The 22,105-nt window shown below is 46.9% G+C and overlaps 9 protein-coding genes across 9 annotated transcripts; 6 read left to right on the top strand and 3 right to left on the bottom strand.

Annotated features, from left to right (window-relative positions):
• Positions 1 to 814: 814 nt before the first annotated feature.
• Positions 815 to 2,162, top strand: PEX2_094610 (uncharacterized protein; the record flags this gene model as incomplete). Its single annotated transcript, XM_016746731.1, has 2 exons — positions 815 to 1,066; positions 1,125 to 2,162. 2 exons carry the CDS (start codon positions 815 to 817, stop codon positions 2,160 to 2,162), a joined length of 1,290 nt encoding a protein of 429 aa, XP_016594007.1.
• Positions 2,163 to 2,816: 654 nt separating this feature from the next.
• PEX2_094600 (S-adenosylmethionine-dependent methyltransferase) lies at positions 2,817 to 4,664 on the bottom strand (the record flags this gene model as incomplete). The annotated part of the gene is made up of 3 exons (XM_016746730.1): positions 2,817 to 2,849; positions 3,187 to 3,908; positions 4,379 to 4,664. 3 exons carry the CDS (start codon positions 4,662 to 4,664, stop codon positions 2,817 to 2,819), a joined length of 1,041 nt encoding a protein of 346 aa, XP_016594006.1.
• An 835-nt stretch (positions 4,665 to 5,499) lies between these two features.
• Positions 5,500 to 7,792, top strand: faa4 (long-chain fatty acid-CoA ligase FAA1; the record flags this gene model as incomplete). The annotated part of the gene is made up of 5 exons (XM_016746729.1): positions 5,500 to 5,903; positions 5,970 to 5,995; positions 6,054 to 6,449; positions 6,506 to 7,650; positions 7,703 to 7,792. 5 exons carry the CDS (start codon positions 5,500 to 5,502, stop codon positions 7,790 to 7,792), a joined length of 2,061 nt encoding a protein of 686 aa, XP_016594005.1.
• An 832-nt stretch (positions 7,793 to 8,624) lies between these two features.
• On the top strand, positions 8,625 to 8,951 carry PEX2_094580 (uncharacterized protein; the record flags this gene model as incomplete). Its single annotated transcript, XM_016746728.1, has 2 exons — positions 8,625 to 8,638; positions 8,735 to 8,951. 2 exons carry the CDS (start codon positions 8,625 to 8,627, stop codon positions 8,949 to 8,951), a joined length of 231 nt encoding a protein of 76 aa, XP_016594004.1.
• Positions 8,952 to 9,183: 232 nt separating this feature from the next.
• PEX2_094570 (uncharacterized protein) lies at positions 9,184 to 9,633 on the top strand (the record flags this gene model as incomplete). The annotated part of the gene is made up of 1 exon (XM_016746727.1): positions 9,184 to 9,633. The coding sequence occupies one exon, from the start codon at positions 9,184 to 9,186 to the stop codon at positions 9,631 to 9,633; it is 450 nt and encodes a 149-aa protein (XP_016594003.1).
• A 4,434-nt stretch (positions 9,634 to 14,067) lies between these two features.
• On the bottom strand, positions 14,068 to 15,381 carry PEX2_094560 (uncharacterized protein; the record flags this gene model as incomplete). Its single annotated transcript, XM_016746726.1, has 1 exon — positions 14,068 to 15,381. The coding sequence occupies one exon, from the start codon at positions 15,379 to 15,381 to the stop codon at positions 14,068 to 14,070; it is 1,314 nt and encodes a 437-aa protein (XP_016594002.1).
• Positions 15,382 to 15,844: 463 nt separating this feature from the next.
• PEX2_094550 (uncharacterized protein) lies at positions 15,845 to 16,346 on the bottom strand (the record flags this gene model as incomplete). The annotated part of the gene is made up of 2 exons (XM_016746725.1): positions 15,845 to 16,091; positions 16,147 to 16,346. The coding sequence occupies 2 exons, from the start codon at positions 16,344 to 16,346 to the stop codon at positions 15,845 to 15,847; spliced, it is 447 nt and encodes a 148-aa protein (XP_016594001.1).
• A 3,570-nt stretch (positions 16,347 to 19,916) lies between these two features.
• On the top strand, positions 19,917 to 20,159 carry PEX2_094540 (uncharacterized protein; the record flags this gene model as incomplete). Its single annotated transcript, XM_016746724.1, has 1 exon — positions 19,917 to 20,159. The coding sequence occupies one exon, from the start codon at positions 19,917 to 19,919 to the stop codon at positions 20,157 to 20,159; it is 243 nt and encodes an 80-aa protein (XP_016594000.1).
• A 1,029-nt stretch (positions 20,160 to 21,188) lies between these two features.
• On the top strand, positions 21,189 to 21,626 carry PEX2_094530 (uncharacterized protein; the record flags this gene model as incomplete). The annotated part of the gene is made up of 1 exon (XM_016746723.1): positions 21,189 to 21,626. The coding sequence occupies one exon, from the start codon at positions 21,189 to 21,191 to the stop codon at positions 21,624 to 21,626; it is 438 nt and encodes a 145-aa protein (XP_016593999.1).
• Positions 21,627 to 22,105: the final 479 nt, after the last annotated feature.

Raw genomic sequence — 22,105 nt, 5'->3', positions numbered from 1 at the left:
ATCATTGGTCCGGTAGATTAGGATCCATTCTGATCCAAAGGAAATGAACTTTAGGGCTCAGATTGTGATTTGATTACATGGCTAGCGTCGTGCCAATTCCATGGATGAGTGGTTGTCTTTTTGGTTCTGGGGCTCCATCGACCACTCGGGAAATTAAAAAACATGCTTTTTTAGGATTATATATAGTTTGTAGGTTAGTTATATATTTGATGCTATTGTTTTATTATACAACCTATCCAATATTCTATTCAATAATACCTCTAGGGTTACTAGATAAGTCTACGATCAATCACAAAGATCCCCTGAGATGATCCCCTTACGCCGTTAGGGGAATTTTCAAGATAACGGGGGTGCAGAAGGGTCACGCTAGTGGAAGAGTCATTTCTTATTTTCTATTATTATATTATTATAATATTATATTATTTGACATTTATTATTATTATTATTTTTCAACTATTTTCACTGTTTTTTTTCAATATTTTATTATTATACACAGATTATAGTTAGCTCTCTCTGAATGTCAATCCTTTCCAAACCGTCGACCCATAGATCGGATATGGGTCCCTTTAGATTGTCTCATCCTGTTTTCTTTTCTTTTTAGTTCCCTTTCCATTTTTGACTTCTTCATACTCTCTTCTTCAGCTTTTGGTGGAGGTTTCTAAACTTTATAACCTCTAGCACTTCATCTATAACGATGACAACTGCACAGCCGGTGCATCACCCTGGCCCCGATAGTGGTATACCCGGCCATCTCGTCAATCATCTTCCTCGCTACCATCCCATTGCCATGAATCCAAATCCGCCTCCACACCAAATGCCACCTCCGGAGCAGATGGTGCAGAGCCACCATTTCCGTCATTTCGCACCGCCTATGCATGAACATCATCCCCCAGGAGTACCACCAGTACACAGTCCAGCTTCTTTGGAACATATCGAAGCTCGACTCCGGCATCTAGAGCATGAGGAAATGGCTCGGAATGCAACCCGCAGTCGCATTCTGGCAATGCGCAAGCATGAAGACGAGGAATTTCGGTCAATGACGGAGCGAGCTGAAGCAGAGGAAGAGGTAAGCCGAATTTTGATGCCCACAGTCAGGAATTGGAATTCTAAAACAAGCTTCACAGGACCTTCGAAGACAACGCAAAAAGTTAAAGAGAGAGTCTATGGGCCTGGGGCTCAATGCCGCAAGTGACTCGCCGCCTCTACGGCCCACACCACCTCGCCGATTATCAGAGACCAGTGCAGCAACAACATTGGCTTTCTTCAAGCAGCAGAGTCCCCCCGAGCCCCGACAAGCACCCCTTCCACCTTCATCTCAGGCACCACCTCCCTCAATGCCGCCACCCCATATGCACGCTCAACCTCATCATCAAGCTCCCCCGCCTCCCCCACCATCTCAGCATCAACACCCAATGCTTCCCCATGAGTCAATACACAGCGCAGGCTCCATCCGCCGCAAGCAAAAATACACCATCAAAAACGTAGAGGCATGGGGCGAACGCCACGGCCGCCCAGCAGCCCACGACCCATCCGGGCGAGCATTGTGGAAGCGACCCTCAGACGGAAGTCTAGTATATCTCACATGCCCAATCCACGGGTGCGGGAAATCCGACTTCGTCACCCTGCACGGCTTCATGTGCCATCTCACCAAGAAACACAAAGACCGCACTCTGGGCAGCCAGTCGCGCGCCCTGGAAGTCTGCGGTGTAGTCTACGACCCGAACGCTCCGCTCCCACCAGTCATGAACAGCCACCGGGCCTCAACAGAAGGAAGTCCTTTGGGCTCTATTCCCCTGGACCACGACGGTGACCAGCACTACGAGGACATGGACTCGGATTCCGAAGGCGAGCTCGAGCGCGAAGGCTCCTACCGAGTCAAAACCGAAGTTTTAGATCGATTCATGCCAGACGCAGAGGGCACTCCCATTGAATCCGCCGCGGCAACACCACCCAAGCACGCAATCAACGGATCAACAAAGCAATCCATCTCGTCTATTATCGACCGCACCCCCGAAACAGAATCCAGAGAGGCGTTGGCCACACTTCCACCGTCGGAAGCTGGTATCCAGGGTCCATCACCTACACCAACTGAGTCGTCTGTGCCGTCGAAGCGCAAGTACGAATTCTCGCCGCCTGCGGAAAAAGAAAACGCGGAGCCTTAGTGCTGTCCTTGCGGAGTAATGTCTATCTTCAATGTCGATTTCCGCCGGCTATACATATATACACCTACATAATTTCTTGAGCGTCTACGCATTATCGCTCTCGATATGATAATCAATTGCATCATGTTACATCTATATCTCTTTGTTTCTGTATCTGGGGATTGAAATGCTATCTGAGAGCATGTGTCTTGTTGTTCTACATACCCTTTCATGTTACCTGGGTGGGCTTCGTGTCTTCTGTTTTGTTTGATATAGCAGCTTGACGCTGCGCGTGGTTACCATATAATCTGTACCTATATAACCAATCGCATACATACACGATATCGATTAAAGAAGAACATTTATAGCAGACTTTGTGTGCTTGATGGTTATCATCTGTCAGGCATGTTTTCTTTCTGATATTCTTAGGTGTGCAAGTGGATGAGCAGGTAGCACACGTACACGTGGATGCGATAGTACTGTACGTCGAGGGACAGCTTTGATGTAATACCACTTGAGGTTGTGTGATGAGAGTAAGATTCATCGAGCGTGGTCTGCAGGATGAGAAGACAATGCTTGAGGCTGGAAGCTCAGCTATCCCGGCGAGCTCTTCGAGTGAGGATACGCGCAGTGAGCTACCGAGACTTCAGAATATGAAGTCTCCCTCCGATGCGCCTACTCAGGATACCGGCAAGCTTTATTGGTGGTCTGGAGCGTGTTTAGTAGTTTATCTGAAAGATATCAATCATATCGAAACATTCATGAATATCAGAAGTCTGCAACCTAGATTCATGTTCCTGTCAGTCTGATTCCCCTTCAAAGATACTTCGGGCTCAGATCGAAAAAGGTTGCTCCAATAGCCAGGCTAGTCATAGTCATCACTGTGCGTTGTACCTGGTTCAAGTACAAGGGGAGTTTGAGCCTCTAAGTTGGCTACCTAAACAGCATGCCTCCCCAAAGTATATAAACAAAACCACCCTATATGTACTTATGTTTAATCTACAGTTGTACTTCTCTATTTATCCCTCACCAATAACATATGTACCAAATATCCAGATCCACTCCTCAGTCCCTCCCCGAGCACATCGTCACTCAACCTCCAAACCCGAAACTCCCGCATCGTCTCCCTGAGCCAAGTCTCAAATACATCCGGCGACCTCTGCTGCTGCGCAATAATGCAAACCGTAGGCTTGCGGCGCGAGCCAGGTTCCTCAGAACTGGCCACATACGCCGGCCGCAGTCGACAGATCTCGGCGCAGGTACGCACGAACGGTGCCACGAGTGCTTCATTGTAGATGCAGTCACAGGAAAGGAGGAGGTCGAAGCCTTTATCTTCCTCTCCTTCTTCCTCTGCGACTTGGCCATGAGCCTCGAGATCCATACATTCCTTTAGTGAGGCAGCCTGGTCAGTTTCCCAGTCCAGCGTTGTGAAGGAGATATTATCGACAGGCTTGGCAGTCGAGCTTGGCTTTGATTTGGATGATTTAGATCCCTTGCTCTTGCCTTTTGCTTTGCTGCTACTGTTGCCAGAAGAGGCAGGGACGGACGCATTGGCGTCCAGATTCGTCCGGAACAATTTGCGCACGTATTCCTGGTCTGTGGCGATGTAGTGGCGCACGGAGGGTGCCAGTACGAGAGCGACTAGCGCTGAGATCCCGGTGCCGAGTTCGGCGACTGTTGAAGTCTGGCTGAGCAGGGAGGTTGTCCAGAGCGGGTTTGAGGGATTGGTGATCCATTCTGCGAAGAGGGGGGTAATTTTCCAAAGAACTGGGAATTGCAGGGTTAGTACAGAAGTAATTTCGGGATGGATGGGTTATTGATTGCAGTGAACATGAAAGCGGGTGGTGTTTTGTGGATATTCGGGAAGTCGCCAAGGTATCCCGAGGTATGTTGTATAAATAAGGGAAAAGCCAAGGGATCGCAGAGCAGGTGACAATGAGTTCTCGTGTTTGGGGGCAGAAAAGCACAATGTGACAGTGTAAGGGACCGAGTCAAATGAGACATTCACACCCCGAGAGCCGAGGCACATTCAAACAGAGAAATAGCGGATAGGACGATTCGAGGATTGCAAACGCCTTGACCCTCGGGCCTGGTCTGGGCACTTCGGACTCGGGTAAAAGACCTGCGGAGAAGTCCGTGCTTGGGTTTGTGGTCTCTGGGGATTCCGGGGACAAATCATAAAGGAACTGGTGCAGATCATGCGCGCTCCTATGCGGTGTACCGGAGTCCGTACTTACCGGCGCCTGTAGTACCTCCCGCCCGATGAGAGGAGAGTAATGATGGGGATTGATGGATGGTGTATTCATTGCCATTGATAGAGATGTCTACTGATGGTGCACGGGGGTTGAGCATCCCTAGGTTGTTGCTTGGAATGTCTTGTGCGAAGAGAAGAAATGATTCTATGCGAGTGAGTTGGCTATACTGGGGATACTTTGGGGAGATATTGGTATGCGGGGGTGGCGTACCCTCGTCCACGTCGATAACTTCTTCGCCATTGGCGAGTAAATGGATGATTTGGTCCATGAGTTGATATCCATGGATGTTGGAGATATTTGATGGAATGGGAATGATTTATTTGGTTATGATATTTTTTTTAGGGATCACGGGATCAGAGATATTAGTGATTATGTATGATATGAAGCATATTTAGGATATTTAGGATATTTCAGATACGATACTTGGATATATTATTTATATTAAACCAACTCTACTTCGTAGTGGTCTACGGAGTATAAAGCTATGACACTCTACAAATTGTTGGGCTTCCCAACAGAAAAAGGGAAAACGGGAACTGATCTACCGGTACCCTAACATATAACATATAGCATATAACATATAATATAGTTAAATAGCAGGTATAACTAGAATTACTATCTGTTACTTTAATATCATATGAGATATTAAATGTACTCAAGAACTAAATTACCAAATTAATTAAATTAATAAAAAATCAGAAAAAAAAAAAACCAGAAGAGCTCCGTGCGAGTTATGTATGCAACTCGAGGCCGAAAAACCTTGGACACTCCTGCGTCATTTGCCGACCAGCCACTGATCCAAACCTTCCAAGGTCCAACTCTCTCCTCTTTGTGAATGCTAAGATAATATAATACTCCCATCTCTTCCTCGACTTGGTAAGTTTTTCCATTCTAGCCCTTTGTTCTAGCTTCCTATAGCTCTTTGTTTCTCCCCTTCCTAGCTCCGTGCTATTTCCGCACTAGCTAACCTTCGCCCCCCTCGAGTAGAGGTTCTGTTTTTTCCCCCCCTTCGAGTCTCCTCGATATTCCGGCTCCTTCCGCTTTACCTTTGATTGAGCCATACAGCCAATATGTCTGTACAAAACATCCACCTTCAGCCGCGTATGGTCAAGAAGGGCCCCTTCTCGATCGAGGCGCCCGGATATGAGCGCGTCCCCGGCGAGACAATCCCCCGTCGACACCCCAAGGCCAAGGACGGCCTTATCACAACACTTGAAGATGTCTCTACCACCTATGAGAACATGCGCCGATCAGCTCGCGTCTTTGGTAACTCCAAAGCTGTCGGCAGTCGCCGGCTAATTAAGACACATGTCGAGAACAAGAAGGTCAAGAAGATCGTGGATGGAGTTGAGCAGGAGATCGACAAGAAGTGGACCTATTTTGAAATGAGTGGTTATACTTACAAGACCTTCCTCGAATATGAGAAGCTCTGTCTGGAGCTTGGTAGCGGTCTCCGCAAGCTGGGCTTCGAGAAGGATAGCAGAATCCACCTCTACGGTGCGACGAGGTAAGAGACACATTGCGCCTTCAAAGAGATTCGACGTAGGATGACTGACTCGATTGCCCTTGATAGCGCACACTGGCTGGCCATGTCACACGGTTCGTTTGCTCTTATTTTCCTTGACGCGCGAACAGACCCACTAACCTACTATTACAGGTGCTGCCTCTCAGTCCGTGACCATTGTTACCGCATACGATACCCTAGGCGAGGAAGGCTTAAAGCACTCTATCGTCCAAACTGGCAGTACTGCCATCTTCCTCGACCCCGGTCTGCTGAAGTCGCTCATCAGCATCCTCCGGAGCGTGCCCTCAATCAAGCACATTATCTACAATACCGACACAGAAATGGACCAGAAGCTTCTTGATCAGTTACACAGCGAGTTTATCCACATCAACGTGCAGAGTATCGAGGAATTGCGCAAGCAGGGCGAGGAGAACCTCGTGGAGCCTGTTCCCCCCAAGCCGGAGGATCTGTGCTGCATCATGTACACCTCGGGCACAACAGGCCCCCCGAAGGGTGTGCCATTGACCCACGCTAACGTGATCGCTGCTAGTAAGTTGAAAAGCACCTTCGGAATCGCTTTCTATTAAGCTAATGTCTCGTAATAGCTGCTGGTGTTCACGCCGTCATCGGTCCCTGTATTAACCACACAGACTCCCTCCTGACCTACCTTCCCCAATCTCACATTCTGGAATTCATGTTCGAGAACCTGTGCTTGTTCTGGGGTGGTACCATGGGATACGGTAACCCCCGCACATTGTCCGATGCCTCTATGCGGAACTGCCTGGGCGACATCAAGGAGTTCAAGCCTACCGTTTTGGTCGGTGTTCCGGCCGTGTGGGAGTCAGTGAAGAAGGGCGTCTTGGCCAACCTCAACAAGGCCAGCTTCGTGGTCAAGGGTATGTTCTGGGGTGCCATGTCGGCCAAGAGTTTCCTCATGAGCAATAGCTTCCCTGGAGCAAACCTGGGCGCCTCCGTTTTGGACGCCGTTGTATTCAAAAAGCTTAAGGAGGCAACCGGAGGCAGACTCCGTGTCGTCATGAACGGTGGTGGCCCCGTCTCCAAGGACACCCAGAGGTTCTTGTCAATGGCTATCGCCCCCATGATCAGCGGCTACGGTTTAACCGAAACCTCTGCCATGGGTGCCCTGAACGACCCCTTGGCCTGGAATCCCGATGCCCTCGGTGAGATTCCCGCCTCGATCGAGGTCAAGCTTGTGGACTTCCCCGATGCTGGATACCTCACCTCGAACAAACCCCCCCAGGGTGAGATTTTCATCCGCGGTGGCAGTGTGACCACAGGCTACTACGAAAATGAGGAGGAGACCAAGGCTGCGATCACCGAGGATGGCTGGTTCATGACCGGTGACATTGGCGAATTCGATCGCAACGGTCACCTTAGCATCATTGACCGCAAGAAGAACCTGGTCAAGACCCTGAACGGTGAATACATCGCTCTGGAGAAGCTCGAGTCTGTCTACCGCTCGTCTCCCGTGGTTGGCAACATCTGTGTCTACGCTGCCCAGGACCAAGATAAGCCCGTCGCCATCATTGTTCCCGCCGAGCCGGCACTGAAGAAGCTTGCTCACGAGAATGGCATCAAGGGTGACAGCCTTGAGAGCCTTGTTCACGACGAGAAGCTCAACAAGATCGTCTTGCAGCAGCTGCAGTCCGCCGGCCGCGCTGGTGGCTTGAGGGGCATTGAGATTATTAACGGTGTTGTGCTTTCTGACGACGAGTGGACCCCGCAAAATGTAAGTGATTCTCAAGCTATCCCGAGTATGAACTGTGCTAACAAGACATCAGGGTTTCATGACCGCTGCGCAAAAACTCCAGCGCAAGAAGATCCTCGCCCACTACGAGTCCGAAATCGGCAAGGCTTACGGCAAGAAATAAAAAAAAGCGTGTCAAACTGCTTCACTTGGTTTTCTTAGCTTCACCCTTGTGTTATTTTTCCTTCTAATTTCTTTCCCCTGCTGTATTTGCTTGCGCTTTGAGACCCTCTCTGTTATTACCACTTTCTCCAATCTATGTTTACATTTCTCTCGATTCTTGCCTCGTTTTTTTATTTCTGCGACGATGTAGACGATATAGTAATCAATGTGGATATGAAATGACCGGCATCGCGACGGTTTTGTTTTATATCAGTCTATATACACACTTGGCTTCATCTTATTCCACAGAAGGCTTCTTCGCTTGGCTATGGCCCTATTTTCTCGCACTGTCTAAAGGGTCTTTTTGTCCGGGGATGGTTCATAGTATGAACTTAGAATTAAAAACAGATATTTAGAATGGAATGTACGTCACCTCGAGCCGGTTCGAACATGTGATAATCCAAGGATTCTAGTAGATCTATCATATACACCAAAGTACAAGTACACATGCATGTAACAGTGTCTCTGTCCAAAGTACCTCGGAAAGTACCTCGGTACCTCACTGATCAGCCACAGTTACACCACCCCCAGCAATGCACAAGTACCCGGGGATGTCCATGTACCTGACAGGACTTAGCGGCCGACAAAAAGACACACGTTCGAACCCGTCGCACTGGCACAAACCGAAGTATATAGAGTTCGCTAGCCTCAGGTACCAAAATAATCCCGTGACCGAAAGTGTAGATATCTCCACGTGACTCTCCCCGTCAAAGTAGCATACGCCAACTTGGAAGTCACACATTGCCCCATTATTATCTCCCTCCAAGACTAGAATACTTTCATCCCCAGTCCAAATGTCTCTCTGGAGGTACGTGACACAGTCTTAAACCGACCAACCCCCGCACACACCAACACCCGGACCACCGAGACAAGAAAGAAGGGCAGAAACTAACAAGCTTCACAGCTCCTACCGCGGTCTCGCCCCCAAAACCCGGGCCCTGTTCGGTATCGGCGTCATGGCCTGGGCAGGTATCGGACTCTGGACCGCACCCCAGGTAGAAAACGCTTTGGGCATGCAACCCTCGAAGGAAGAGCAGGAAGCGCTGGATCGGAAGTTGGCGGTGCGCGTGTCGCGTGTCGGAGGAGAGGAGGTCGAGACATCGAACACCCGGGTGAACTGAGCAATTGAAGAGTCGACGGAGATAACGCGCGAGAACGGAGCTCTGCAAGCTCATGTGATCGATACCTGAGCTGGTGATGGCGATGGGACTACGGGGTGTGTTTTGTGGTCGGCTGTGATTATCTCCGGCAGTCATGGGTTGGGTGCAGTCTCACGGAACCATGAGGGTTGAATGCGACTGGTCGGGAAAGGTTGAGGAGGGAAATCAGTCTGTTGCAGGCTGCCGGGCTGGTATGGAAGGAAAGTCTTTCCCTGAAATATCTTGCCGAGTCGACCTTTCCCCGAAAAGACTTAATTGCAATATTGCGATTGCGATACATTGCTGCAATTTCCTGCGCTTGTGCCCTCGTGCCCCATGTCTAAACATCAAACTGCCTACCTACATCCCGCACCCGTCTATCGCATCCCCTCAACGCATCGGGACTCCGGGATTCAAAAGAGGACCCGGTTCTTCGGAGCCGGAAGGTCACTTACTACATACATATCTACACTGGAAAGCGGTCATAGCGATGCACCTTGACACTGTTTGCTTTGTCTTCGCGCATCCCGCCAAGACAAAAGAGAAATTCAAAAACAAACAAGCAGTGGTCAATGGCCAGTGGCTGACGCCCCCCATTCTGTATCTGAGAATCTCGATCTGCGCGTGCACGTCCCCATCGGAAAGACCACAGGGAATGGCCTGATACTTCATGCCTTGCCCTGTCTTTTCCCACGCTCACGCCCACGCTCACGCCCACGCCTGTCCGTGCGTCTGCAACGACCCCGGCTCCAACCGCCCTGTTCGCAGAGCAGGGAAGGATTAGGCGGCTGCAGTCAGCGGCGATGTTTCCCCGCTTAGCCTCGTCTCGTGCGGATGTTTTTCTTTCGTTCTTTCTTTCCTGTCTGGGGCATTGGTTGGGGATTCATGTGGCTCGGAAGAATTGCTGCGGCTGAGAGGGTGGATCGTTGCTTAGCCTGGTCTGGATTGCGACATGTTGGCTGTTGTGGCGAGGGACCAATTAGAGGTTGGTTTTATTTTCCGAGATTGAACTTTTGCCTGATTGGGAAAGTGATGCGAGGGACAGTTGGTCTGGTTGGGATTGGGGGTTGTTATTGATTCTTTGAGGTGTTGGGATTGTCCTGTTTTTGTATTCTTTGATCATGGGGTCTTGTCATAGGGATATTTGGAATATGGGTGTCTAGTTTAACTTCTACTGTAGTCATCTGGAGTATTTGAATTGATCCCTGATGTTTGTCTATACTACATACTATTTGAAGGTAAGAAGGGATGTCTTTAGGGAGGGCATATTCTTTCAAGATAACGTGAAACAATATCACCGAAGCACTTTATATCATAAAGTTCTTAAAGCAAGAAGGACTCAAATGGGCATACAATCGAAGTGCGGCTCTAAAAGTATCATTTCGGAACTTAGTTTTGTGATATCACTTGAAGTGTAACACAAGGGACCCTTTTACGCTTGAAATATATCTTGTACATCCCAAAGATCGACTCTCATTAATTGGAATAACCAGGGATTTCGTCCATATGGACTCTTCATCATGCCAGTCTCGATAGATTGCTTCTTTTTTTATCCTATTCATAGATTCTATGATCTTGCCCATTCTTGTGGCTGCCCGAAAACGATATCTTGTTTAAAATATTACCTCGCACAGATCTACAGAGCGGTCATGTGCTTTTTATTCCGGGTGAGACAAACCTAGCACCATGCTCGGAGGCCGTTGAGGTGGAACACGGAGATAGAGACCATCCTCGCTGGATGGCTGATAGCATTGCAAGGCATCCATATCTCGATCTGGAAGGAAAATCCAGGTGCATTAGAATATAGCAAGCTATACATCGCAGCTGGCTTCCTAGCTCGTAATGCGTCCAAGATAGCGGCGAGGGTTTATATTGGAACAGCCGTGCCATGGACAGGGTTGTTCTGTCAGCGATAGCAAGTCATAGATCGCCGAGGTTTTCATTCAGATATCAATGTGCATGTCTCTTAGGCAGCAGATAACAGATATCTTACTCGGGATCATTGGGCTAAATGTAAAGTGTTGAGAACACAGATTGTCTTCTGGGCGTCTTGGCTTGATGGCCGATAGGGTTGATTATCGTCGTACTGACAACCCAGGGTCCATTACTCCAGGCTTATGCCTTGCTGCTATATCATAGACTCCTTGCTATCTATGCTTGAACTTTAACATGTACTTCCTAGGATTTACTGGCTCGTTTTTATTATCCAGGAATTCCTGCATTGGGGATTTTATGGTACTAAACTATATCACCCAATCTCGCATAGAGATATCTGAGACCCTAAGCCAGTCTGAGAAAGGTGTGATATTTACAGAATTGTAAGAAATATAAAATATAAGAGTGAAATATGACCACGGAAGCCAAAGGATGTACTTTACAGACCTTAACTAGTACTCGGTGAGATGAAGCTTGGCAGACGGGATACGCAAGGAGGGGACTTGTATGCACTATGAAATCTGTCCCTCGGCAATGAATCTCACTTTGATCTACACTTCTCTAGATATTGTTAATTCCACGGGAAGGGTAGAGACGTAGGGAGTTGCTGAGGGCGCAGCGGCAGCGGCAGGGGCCGCAAGGATAATTCGAAATTCGAAATCCTTGAAAACAATCCTTAGAACGGTCCAAAATGAGAGTACCATATTCCGTATTCGGTAACCAAGTAAGCTGTAGATTATCTGCGTATGAGCAGGAGCCGGCAGGACGAGGCAAAGACCAACAGGACAGCAATGCAACCTACTTGACCGTAAGTATAGCAAGTACAGCGGTCAGGCTATCACACGTCATTTGTTGCGTTCTGGTGATATGAGTAATATGGTAGAGGGATTTTAAGTCAATGCGAACAATCCTAGCATGAAAGAGTAGAATTAAGACAGTATTATGTATATTAGGGTACATATACTTTAAAGTAAAAAGATGAAGGTACGAAGTAGCAAAGAGTGGCACCAAGCCAGTATATCAAAATGCCTAACATGACCAAGGACCAGATTCGGAGTGTCAATCCAAGATGTCAAATGAGAAATAAGAAACAAAGCGCCTAGGATTGTCCTTTTGCCCAACTTCCCTTGTACGACGTGCAGAAGTACCTATCCAACCGGTTGTGAGTGAACCACCAATGATATCGAACTTACCCCAACTATCCGAGCGTTTTTCATGTCAAGAGTACAAAAATTATACGAAATTATACAAGATTATACAAAATTAATAATGTATTTTCTCCTAGTGGCAAACGCGGTACTATGTATATACCAACGAACCCTAGAACAAGCTGGACATGAACCCAATTGTTTCAGATCGAAAGTCAAAAATAGTCTGGTTCGAGCAATAAAAACCCTTTCTGATCCACATAGACTCCATATATCTCTCAAATCTTTTACTGCATGCGGACGTTACTACCCCGGTAGATCACAGGGGATGTTATTGACAGGGATCAGAGGGTTTAAAACATCGGAATATGCCGAGGTGCAGGGAGGCTTGGATGATACGAGGATCTCTTATTTCCATGAATTTTAACCTGACACATGAGCAGATTTCATTGGAGAGATTGAATCAACAGCACCTATATTTTAGTCTTCACCAAGCATACCAAAGATTAAATTGGTGGTCACACCAAAGCCTGTTTTGTTTCACCTGATATACTTAGATTGAAAAATCACGGTTGAACTTTTGTTAAGATAAACAGGGCTGAGCTGACACGTACATCGATGTACATTGTAATGGGGCATCACCTGCACTGTTGTAGATCAGGATCTGCATCTAACGATTTCTTACATTAATACTTGAATACATTTAATACCTATACCTATACCTATATTCAGCACGATATTCCTATTTAGATCTGACCAATCTAAAATCATTTATATTACTATGTATTTCCCTGTTTTATAAGGCAATCTCTGCTGCCTAACAGGAAAGCAACATAAGAAAAATATAAGCCAAACCTAGCCCCCCACCCCCAAACGATTCATTCTGCATCTTACCGTTCTCTCTCCGTCGCAACGTCTGCACGGAGTACACCGTATACACCGTATACACCGTATAAAATACGGAAATACTACCCACCTTGCTTCGTTTGATTTCAAGACCGCGGAGCCTCCCCAAAATAAAATAAGAAAGGTGGGAATTATAAAAACAAAAGTAATAGCTCCACACTAAGCCCTTTAATCTTGCATAGACTTTTAATGAACTCAACCCAATCATTTTGCACAGTCGGGCAACCCATGTCTGCTTACTTCGGGGACATCAGTTTATGGAGTCATCAGACACGAAAAGAGAGACCTGGAAGCAAATTACCGTAGGTCCTTGCATCATGTTTTAATTGGATAGCTGAGGGAGAGAGAGAAAAAAGGCAAGTCAAACAGAAAATAGGAAATTAAAATGGGGAAAAAAAGGCAAAGACCGCATAAGTCCATATCCATTGAAAACGCGACTGGGAGCCCTGCAATAGACGGAGACTAGGACCAGGACCGCAGCGAATAACGGTTCCTGGCTATCGAACAGAGCAAATCGGGGAGTTTCGAATGTTGGACTGGATATTCTGTGTGCATTTGGTTTTAATGTTTAGTTTCTGGAAGATTTGCTTTTTGATTATGAGGTTGCTATACTATATTTGACTTCATTATTATATGAGCTTTGTATCAACACTAAGACAAGAATTATGCCAATTTAGCTATGACTATCGAGATACTATGATCTACAAGTCCAGATCTCAATCGGTTCTATTCAATAAGACATTTCATCATTTGCTTGTGAAGACAGTCTTTAATGGCATTCTGTATGTTTCTTTTTCAAGGGTAGACACACATAACAGAAATAAGACGATATCTCGAGTAAAAACGGGAGCGAATCAAAAGGGACAAAAGAATAGATAACAATGAAATAAACGAAGGCCACAAAATCCAACTAGCGATCAGATGATCAAAAGAAATAGAGATAAATAAAACAGCGAAGAGAAATGGCCTCATGATCCCCCACGCCGTCCTGCACCAGTGCATAAACCCCTTCCCATTTGGTCATATCGAGGAAGATAAAAAGATAAAACACGAGAAGAAACAGAAGATAATTCAAAATGAACCAAACACAAAAAAACAAAAGGCACAGCCTAAGTGCATAGACTATGCGAATTCTGAATAGGATCGTAACGACTATAAGCTGTTGAGTAAACGGGGTCGTATCCACCAGTACTAGACTGGCGGTGTTGGTGGCTGGGAACCCCTGTATAGGTATTATCCTGATAGGGATCTGATTTGAGGTAAAGGTCAGACTTGATTGTATCCATGGGGTCCATAGTGTCGATCATTGAGTACTCAAACCCAGAAGAGGAGGAAGAGGAGATGAGAGGACTATCGCTGAGTGGAGAATGGTCTGTAACATTCACTTTGCGGTGATCAGATCTGCCGTAAGAAAGACCGTTTCGATGAGACGCCTCGTACATGAGCATGTGTGGACGACCCGTTTGGCCCAGCCCATGGGGAAGGACACTGCAGGTGGTGCTGTCTCCGCCAGCCCCATCCGGACCCATACTGCCCGTACTGCCACGGCGTCCGTCCTTGTAGTGACCGGGAGAACGTCCGCGGACGACCAGGGGGTGGGAGTGGCGCCGGGCGATTTGTATCCACTCGGTTTCACCTGGAACCGAGCTAGCAACCTCAGCGTACAGTTCGACGACCAGATTGTAATATTGTTGCTGGGCGCGTCGCTTGCCGTTGTTGGCGGTCGCTTTTTGGAATTGGATGCGTTCGAATACGTGGGAGGTTGGGGGCTGGCACGGCTGAGGTGTCCCTGCGAAGGAAGGGTTGTAGTCCATAGATTGCGAGCCAAGGGGGAATCCAGAAAGACTTCCATTAACTGATGAGGTTGCTGTAAATGAAGGTGGAGGTGCAGGCTGAAGAACGACACGACCGGGTTTGCGTTCGGATTGCTTGTCTCGCTTTGGGGTGTGTTGAACAAGTTCTCGGGTTTCTCCATATTGACCGTTCACGATAGCGGAAATTGCCATTGAAAATCCACGGATGGGTTCAAGGGTCTGGTCAGGATAGCGGATGTATAGGGGAGCAGTGGGAGGCCAAGGATGAAGACCAAAACCGCAGGTCACTGCAAAGTAGTTGCGGCGATAGCAAGTCCACTTGCCCTCAGCTGGAAAGGGCCCTCGACCCATTTTTGCTTGGACATCTGGTTTCACTGTTTGATATTGGCCACCAAATTCTGCAACAACTGTATGAAGAATAGTCGTGTCATCAAAAGGCGGAGCCTCAACCTGGGGCTGCGAGCGTTGTGAGGACTCCACTATCGGTTGCTGATACATATTATTCTGAGATCGATCCATCCCGCTATCTAAAGCGCGAGGAGTGCCGGGATACCCATGGCTACGGGAGAGATCGTTCATTCCCCCCAAGGGCATACCCATATTTCCCATTCTGCGCTGTAAAGCGTATGAACCGTAGGAATTATTGCGTCCCATGAGTGCCGGAATGGAGTTCAAGCCATGTCCTGAGCTTTGCATACCGGATGGCATACCAGTCGGCGGTTGACTAGATGAACAAAGATCAGTACACATGAGCCTCATCCACCTTTTATCGTAAGAGCAAAAGCTTACAGCGCGGGCACCCGTTGATAGTCTGCCATTCTATCAAAGGGATGCTGAAGCCGAGAGATTTGAGGGAAGAGGGGACCAGATGTGGGCGAAAATGAGTCTTTACAACACCACAATTTATCAGCCAAAAGGAATGATATCAGGGAGGTATAAATATAAGAAAGAGGGGCTTACCGGGACAAGAGTCTGGTGGAGTCATTGCAAGAGCACCGGAACCAGAATATCTAAAGCAAGGAATGGCTCAGTCAAAGCCCACCATGGGAAATCCACGTGCGATCGCCTGGAATTAAAACCAGAAGATATCATATGAGTCCGGGCGCAGCGCGGAAACCATGATGCGTAAAAGGACAATCGAAACGGGGGGCGAAAGAGGCAAGGACTTCAACGGCACGAGCTCGGATAAAAAGGACAAAACATCGGAAGACAGACATGCAGGCAGCAGATTGGTATGGAAGGTACAGAAACCGGCTGGACTGAAGTTCAAGCTGCCCGGACCCGGAGGAAGCGCAGCGACAAGGGGGTCGAGAGGCTGACTGAGTGGAGCGCAAGGGCAAGTCCGGATTGAAAGAATAGAAAAAAATAACTTACTGTAAATCCTGCATCACAGGCTGCTGTGTGTGGTACCTCACGCCGTTGGTGTCAGGTATAGAAACGAGACCTCCGACTCGCTGGTTATTGTCGTCTTCGTCCGTTACGAACCCTGTCACATGGGTGTTCATATAGTCACCCTCTGAAGTAACGGGATCGTTCAATGAGAATACCTCCGAGAGAAGTGCTGGGGAATTCATAGGTTAGAGACAGGGAAGATATATGGGGGAGAATTTAAGAAAGTAAAGGAAAAAGAAAAAAGCTGCCAGAAAACAATATCGAATCAACTGCATGACGGAATGAACAGGGAATGGAAAAAGAGAGAACGAGCTTACAGGGATTCATCCTGAGCGTGCTGATGCTAGGTGCCTCGAGGACCCTTAAGTTTTCTTTTTCCTTTTTTTTTTTGGGATTGAAATGTAACACTGGGCGAGACGCCAAAGCAGTCTGGCCTTGGAGGTCTTGGGTGGCAAGAATTGGGATGTCTAGAATAGCAGCAAAGGTTAGGTAAGGTCGAAAGAACTCTGCATAGTCAAACTCCCTCACAGTACTCGATTGATACCTCTGGTATCTGGATCACTTCAAATGGCGTGTGCTTTTAAAATCCTATGAGAATCACAGAAACAAAGTGATCAATACACCTCCTCTTAGTCTTGGATATAAACCAAAACACAACTCGCACAGTAAGTAGTAGTTTGGAAAGACAAAGTAATAAAGCTTGGAGTGAAGGGGAGTTGACAAGAGGGTGGGTGATAAAGAGCAAAGAAGTATAAATGAAGATAGGAAATGTCTCCAGGGTTATAAAGATGAGGGTGAAGAGTGATACATATGTAGTATTCTCAGTAAAACGATGCGTAAAACGGTGTCCTTTTGGACAGGCGTTGACAAGAAGAAGTAGATGAATGTCCGAGCCAAAGGAGTGCGTCATCGGTGTATAGACATGGCTTCCTAATTGGGAAATCTCGCATCAACTTAAGTCATCGGTACAAAGGTACAGTAAAAACAGTGCTAGAATAGATCGGGCCAGAATCTATGTTGCAAACCACGATCTAAAAGGAGGGGGGTATGAAGAAAGAAGATTGGGGAAAGAAAAGAATTAGCCAAAAATTGACCAAAATTGACCCAAAAAAGAAAATAAGAATAAGAATAAGAATAATAACAATAATAACAATCACAGTTAACGGAGGGGCAAATCAAAATCCCCAAAAAAGATATACAAAAATACAAAAATTCAAAAAATAAAGGACCAGAAGGGGAGAGGAAAAGACTGTACTGATGTAATCTGGTGTGACAGCCTTGAAGTATGAGCAAATAAAAAGCTCTTGTCCCGACACAAGTATCTTGGTATTGCAGAAAGAAGAATGCTTCCAGTTCTGCAACCCTAGCTTGGTATTTAAGAAAGAAGCACGGTCAAAGCAAAGTAGATCTTTAAGGGAATCATTTCTTTTGACAGGTTGCAGGAAGTAGATCGGTGGCTTACCTGATAAATGGAGTTGGATAAGTGTGAGGTGTAAAAATAAGATGTGGTGTGTATACAATTGATCGTTCTGGTCTTTAGAAATAAGAGAAACGTTGCAATTGAGATTTTTTTCACTCGAATGAAAAAAGAAATCCGGACTATAATCTTTTTTGGTGTCTAAACCCGTTCTCGGGATTGTTACTCCTGGAAGGATCATTAGTCTACCCTAGTAAGGCTCTAAACGGGGCCATAGTCTAGCCGATAGGCGATCAGAACCACGAGTTGGGAACCTGCCAGGGACAGTAAATTACGTTGTATTCGGCAAGTCTCCAAGGTGAGTTTGCATAGGGGTCCAACCATAATGGGCGAAAGATATCCGCAATATCATTTTCTGTGTATAATCTCTTTGGAAAAAAAGAAAAAAGAAAGTAAAGAAAGTAAAGAAAGTGAAAGTAAAGAAATTTATAATATTATAACATTATAATATAATATAATAATAATATTCTTGCTTTTTCTCAATGATTTGTATTTTGAACTTCTGAATTTGGAATTTTAGTTCTCCGGGTCAAGCGCAAATACGGAATAGTCTAGGTGTGTATCTCCATAGTAAGGGGAAGTAGCATCAAATCATCACCGGCTCTACACATTTTGATTGTTTAAGGAAAATGGTATTGGTCAGAACACCCTATGTTGCGTGCTAGGAGGACCCGATTCCGGCTGCACGGACCGTGGGTAAGGCACAATACGTACACGTTGTATGTGTTTTCCATTACAGATAATTCCCGATGGGATCAGATGTCCTAGTGCGAATACCCGACAGACGGGTCGCTGCAGGAGAGCGAAATAAGATGAAACTAGAAAGGATAGAGGAGATGATCGACCCCCAGAATATGTACCCATGCAGACCCATGACAGAGGTGGTTGATGTATCAGACTGAAGGGGGATCACAGACCAATGACAAAAAAGGGTGGATTAAACATGCAGAAATGACTAAATCGGATAGACAACCTTGACGGAATCCTGTAATGTTTTGTTGCAAGATCTATTGGAGTGGTTTCCGTCAGGTTGATTTCCAAGTTGGATTCTTTTAAGCCGTAGGAGGCTCGAGGCACGAGCAGCAGTTTTTGCATGAAGAAAGTGGAGGATCATGCGATCGACAAGTTCCATTTAGCAGGTTGCATTGTCCATGTTGGCGGTGTTCACACCGACAGAACCGACCCGACCCGGGAGAGCAATAAAAATAGCACGTTCACGATGATGCACCCCCAACTAGATCACCCCCACTTCGAAAGAGAGCCAGATGGCTTTGGTAAGCCCGGCTTTTCTTCTGGCGCCAAACCGTAATAGTGCCCTAACTGCAGATGGGAGTCTTTCGTCTCCACTCGAGAGGCTAAAGCAGCCTAGCGGGGTATATAATGATTGCGGTCCGTACCCGGGAGCCTTTTCCAGAAAGCGGCACTAGTTCCACCGTTCCACCGCTCCGTCCAAGGAAATATCAAGGACTGAAAGTCATGGATTCAAAAAGATCCTGGCCTCCATGAGTGGACCCGTCGTGATCGTGTCGACAGAACCGCATTAGTGGCTAGAAGATCGGCCATCCTGCAGGAGGGCTGGGTGAGATGGCAAGGTGCAGTGAACAAGCACCCGAAAGCTGATGATTGGCTGGATAAGCCGTAGATTCGATTTCATCAATGGGTATAGCGGGTATGTTGTGCAGCTATTTGCCCCACACACACAATAACAACAACCGTGCTCGTACCGAACTCGGTACTAGGTGCAGAGTTGCTTAACCATATCAGGGTAATAAAGTACTAATCAAAAATACTAATATCGAATCATATAGTCAAAAAATTAAGGAGGGTGACAAGAGAGTCTAGTGGGCGGCAATGACATCTTTTGTTTTTTTTTGACTCTCGGGGGATCAGCTCCTTCCCGGATGACGGTCATGGGGTTGACACGTGCAGGCGGTGAACTAGAAGATACACGAAATTTACTTGAATCAGGGACATACATGTATCAGGTACATTAACTTAGAATATTAGATGGGTAAACAGACTATGTACAAGGTACTTTTGTATCTTGATGCCTACTACCTAAATACATGTATGTACTAATAGGGCCTCAAGCATATATAAGATTCACATTGGCGTTTTAAATTTATAGTGTTCATTTCTATTTATTTCCATTTACAATCCCATTTGGAGGTTACCAACTCTAATTGAAATCAAATCTCAAATCATTCATGCACCTAATAATGCACCCGAAACACACTATCAGATCCATCGATCCACTTACCTGTGAACTGTCCACATGTCACTTTTCGATATATCAACTCTACTTTGTGCCTACGGTATAACACTTTATGAGATACAGAAGAGAAACGAGTGCTCAGAAATTGTCCGATACGTGGGTATATTCAGGCCTGCAGGTACCTCGAAACCAAATGCCAATAATAATTTGACTTTTGAGCAAATGCATGAACCCATCTATGGATATTTATCGACAAGGATTAGCCCCAAAACCCTTGACGCCGGAAAAACTCTGAAAGTTTGATGTTGCAACTGTCTCAGCCAATCTACCTAGTGCCTTTGGAGACCCTGTCTCTGTTTCGGGCACGTGCCATCTACCGAGTCTGTTCCCCCATGGTTGACATCTCCAAAAAAGAAGTGCATTTCCCCGCGCAACGATTTTTCACTGCAGGTCAATGGCAAAGCCCGTGGCCAATGACATGCCTTTCATTGCTGGTTACATTCGGGTGTTCGATCTTTGGACAAGGGGCGAAAAGCTACAGCTCGGCCCTGCTAGGCAACGGTAGAGAGCTATAACCACATACCGGAGTCCGGAGTGCTGACTTAATCGTGTTATGGGGGCCCCGGGGGTTATTTACGATTTTTACAACAGCCGAACATAAAAAACCCCCCAAAAAGGAAATCGCCATTGGCCAATAATCTAACTTGGGTACAGACCCAGAGTGTCATCCTAGACTATTATCCCCCTTGTCTTGCTGCCTCAGCCCCATATGCTCGTTGCTCCAGGATCTTATGATGCGACACGCCCGGTGGACCCATATGCCATGTTCAATGCACCAATCCTGGTCGATTGGGTCTAGAGTTCAAATTCTTGCATGTGGAGATATTCCTGGACTACCAAGTAAGGAAAGAGTCAGCACATCCTCATATCCGATAATAGCTCTTCTACCTCAACTGAGACAGATTAAAGTTTTACTTTCCCAACGGCCGACGTCTCCAGGGCTTCCCTTCCATCCCGAGACATCCACCGGCCTTGACCGGGCAAAGAATTGATTTACCTAATTCTATACATTGTACCATCTCAAGAGACATACCGTATTGAGCTAGCACATCTATTCAACGGAAATAGTACGATTTCGAACCGAATTTTCCCCTGTATTGTCGACCATGGACATTGAGCAGTTCAGGCCTCTATGGCTCCACAATTCCTGGTATTGAGTCGCCTGGACACAAGGTTCTGTGATGGGTTACCTGTGTATCACTTCTTCCGAGATTGAAGGTTACTTTCAGTGAAAGTAGACCCGAGTACTGGTAGAATACTGCAATGGGCTAGATGTCCTTGGGAAATTGCAAGATCATTTTCGCCCTCGACTTCCCTGTCAGCAAAGGCAAGAGTTTGCCCCGAGACTGGGATGATCATTGGCAGTTTCCCCACCGCGTCATCTCAAACTTTGATCACCCTGGATCTATAGCCCGCCAGCATAGATCGTATCACGACCACGAAGCTCCCGGGCAAAAAGTTCCATCGAGTCTGAAGTATCCGACCCTGTCGGCATGGATGGAAAGACAAGGCACCAATCAGGCAAGGACCCCAATGGAAAGAAGTATGTCTCATTGGCTCGCCGACCTCCAAAATTCTGAATATGAAGCTTGTCAGGCGAGGAAATATGCTTTGGATGGCGTTGGATGCAGACCAAAGACTCCACTCATCATCCAGCAACTCATCCGGCTGTTTTTTTGCCTCTCCGTGGCGATTCTTACTATCCCTTGACAACCATCCGGGGAGTAGCCCAGCCAACCCTAAGCCATGCCGATGTAGCACGGAGGAACAGCCAAGAAAAAAAACTTGCTCACCGGCCGAAACGCTCTCAGTCAAGAACTGCCCTTCTAGTCGAACCCCTCGAGCCAATAACAAGTGGATCATGGTGTTTGGCGCCGACATTCCCTGCAATGTCACTAAGACTTCGGAACGTCATGAAAGCCCCCTTCACATGTGTTTGGCTGCCATACTGGAAGCTTCCGTGGCGGGGTGGAATGCTAAAGCACGGTGGGCTGAGGCGCTTCCGAGGGAGCTAGGGCCAAACCTACAGGGAACATTTCGGCCCCCTCCGCCACCGTCTACGTAGCCCGTCTTGTTAGGGGAGCATTCGGCGAAAAGCCGGACCCGTAGGTAAGCTTTTCCCGCCGATTCAAGTCTCTTTCCTAAAAGAAACACCGATGCTACGTTATGCAACCCAATCCCGTTACCGG

Source organism: Penicillium expansum (assembly GCF_000769745.1).
Source record: "Penicillium expansum strain MD-8 chromosome Unknown contig333, whole genome shotgun sequence".
Lineage (NCBI taxonomy): Eukaryota > Fungi > Ascomycota > Eurotiomycetes > Eurotiales > Aspergillaceae > Penicillium > Penicillium expansum.
Note: the sequence above shows the minus strand (reverse complement) of the source record. Positions and strands in the feature narration are given on the sequence as shown.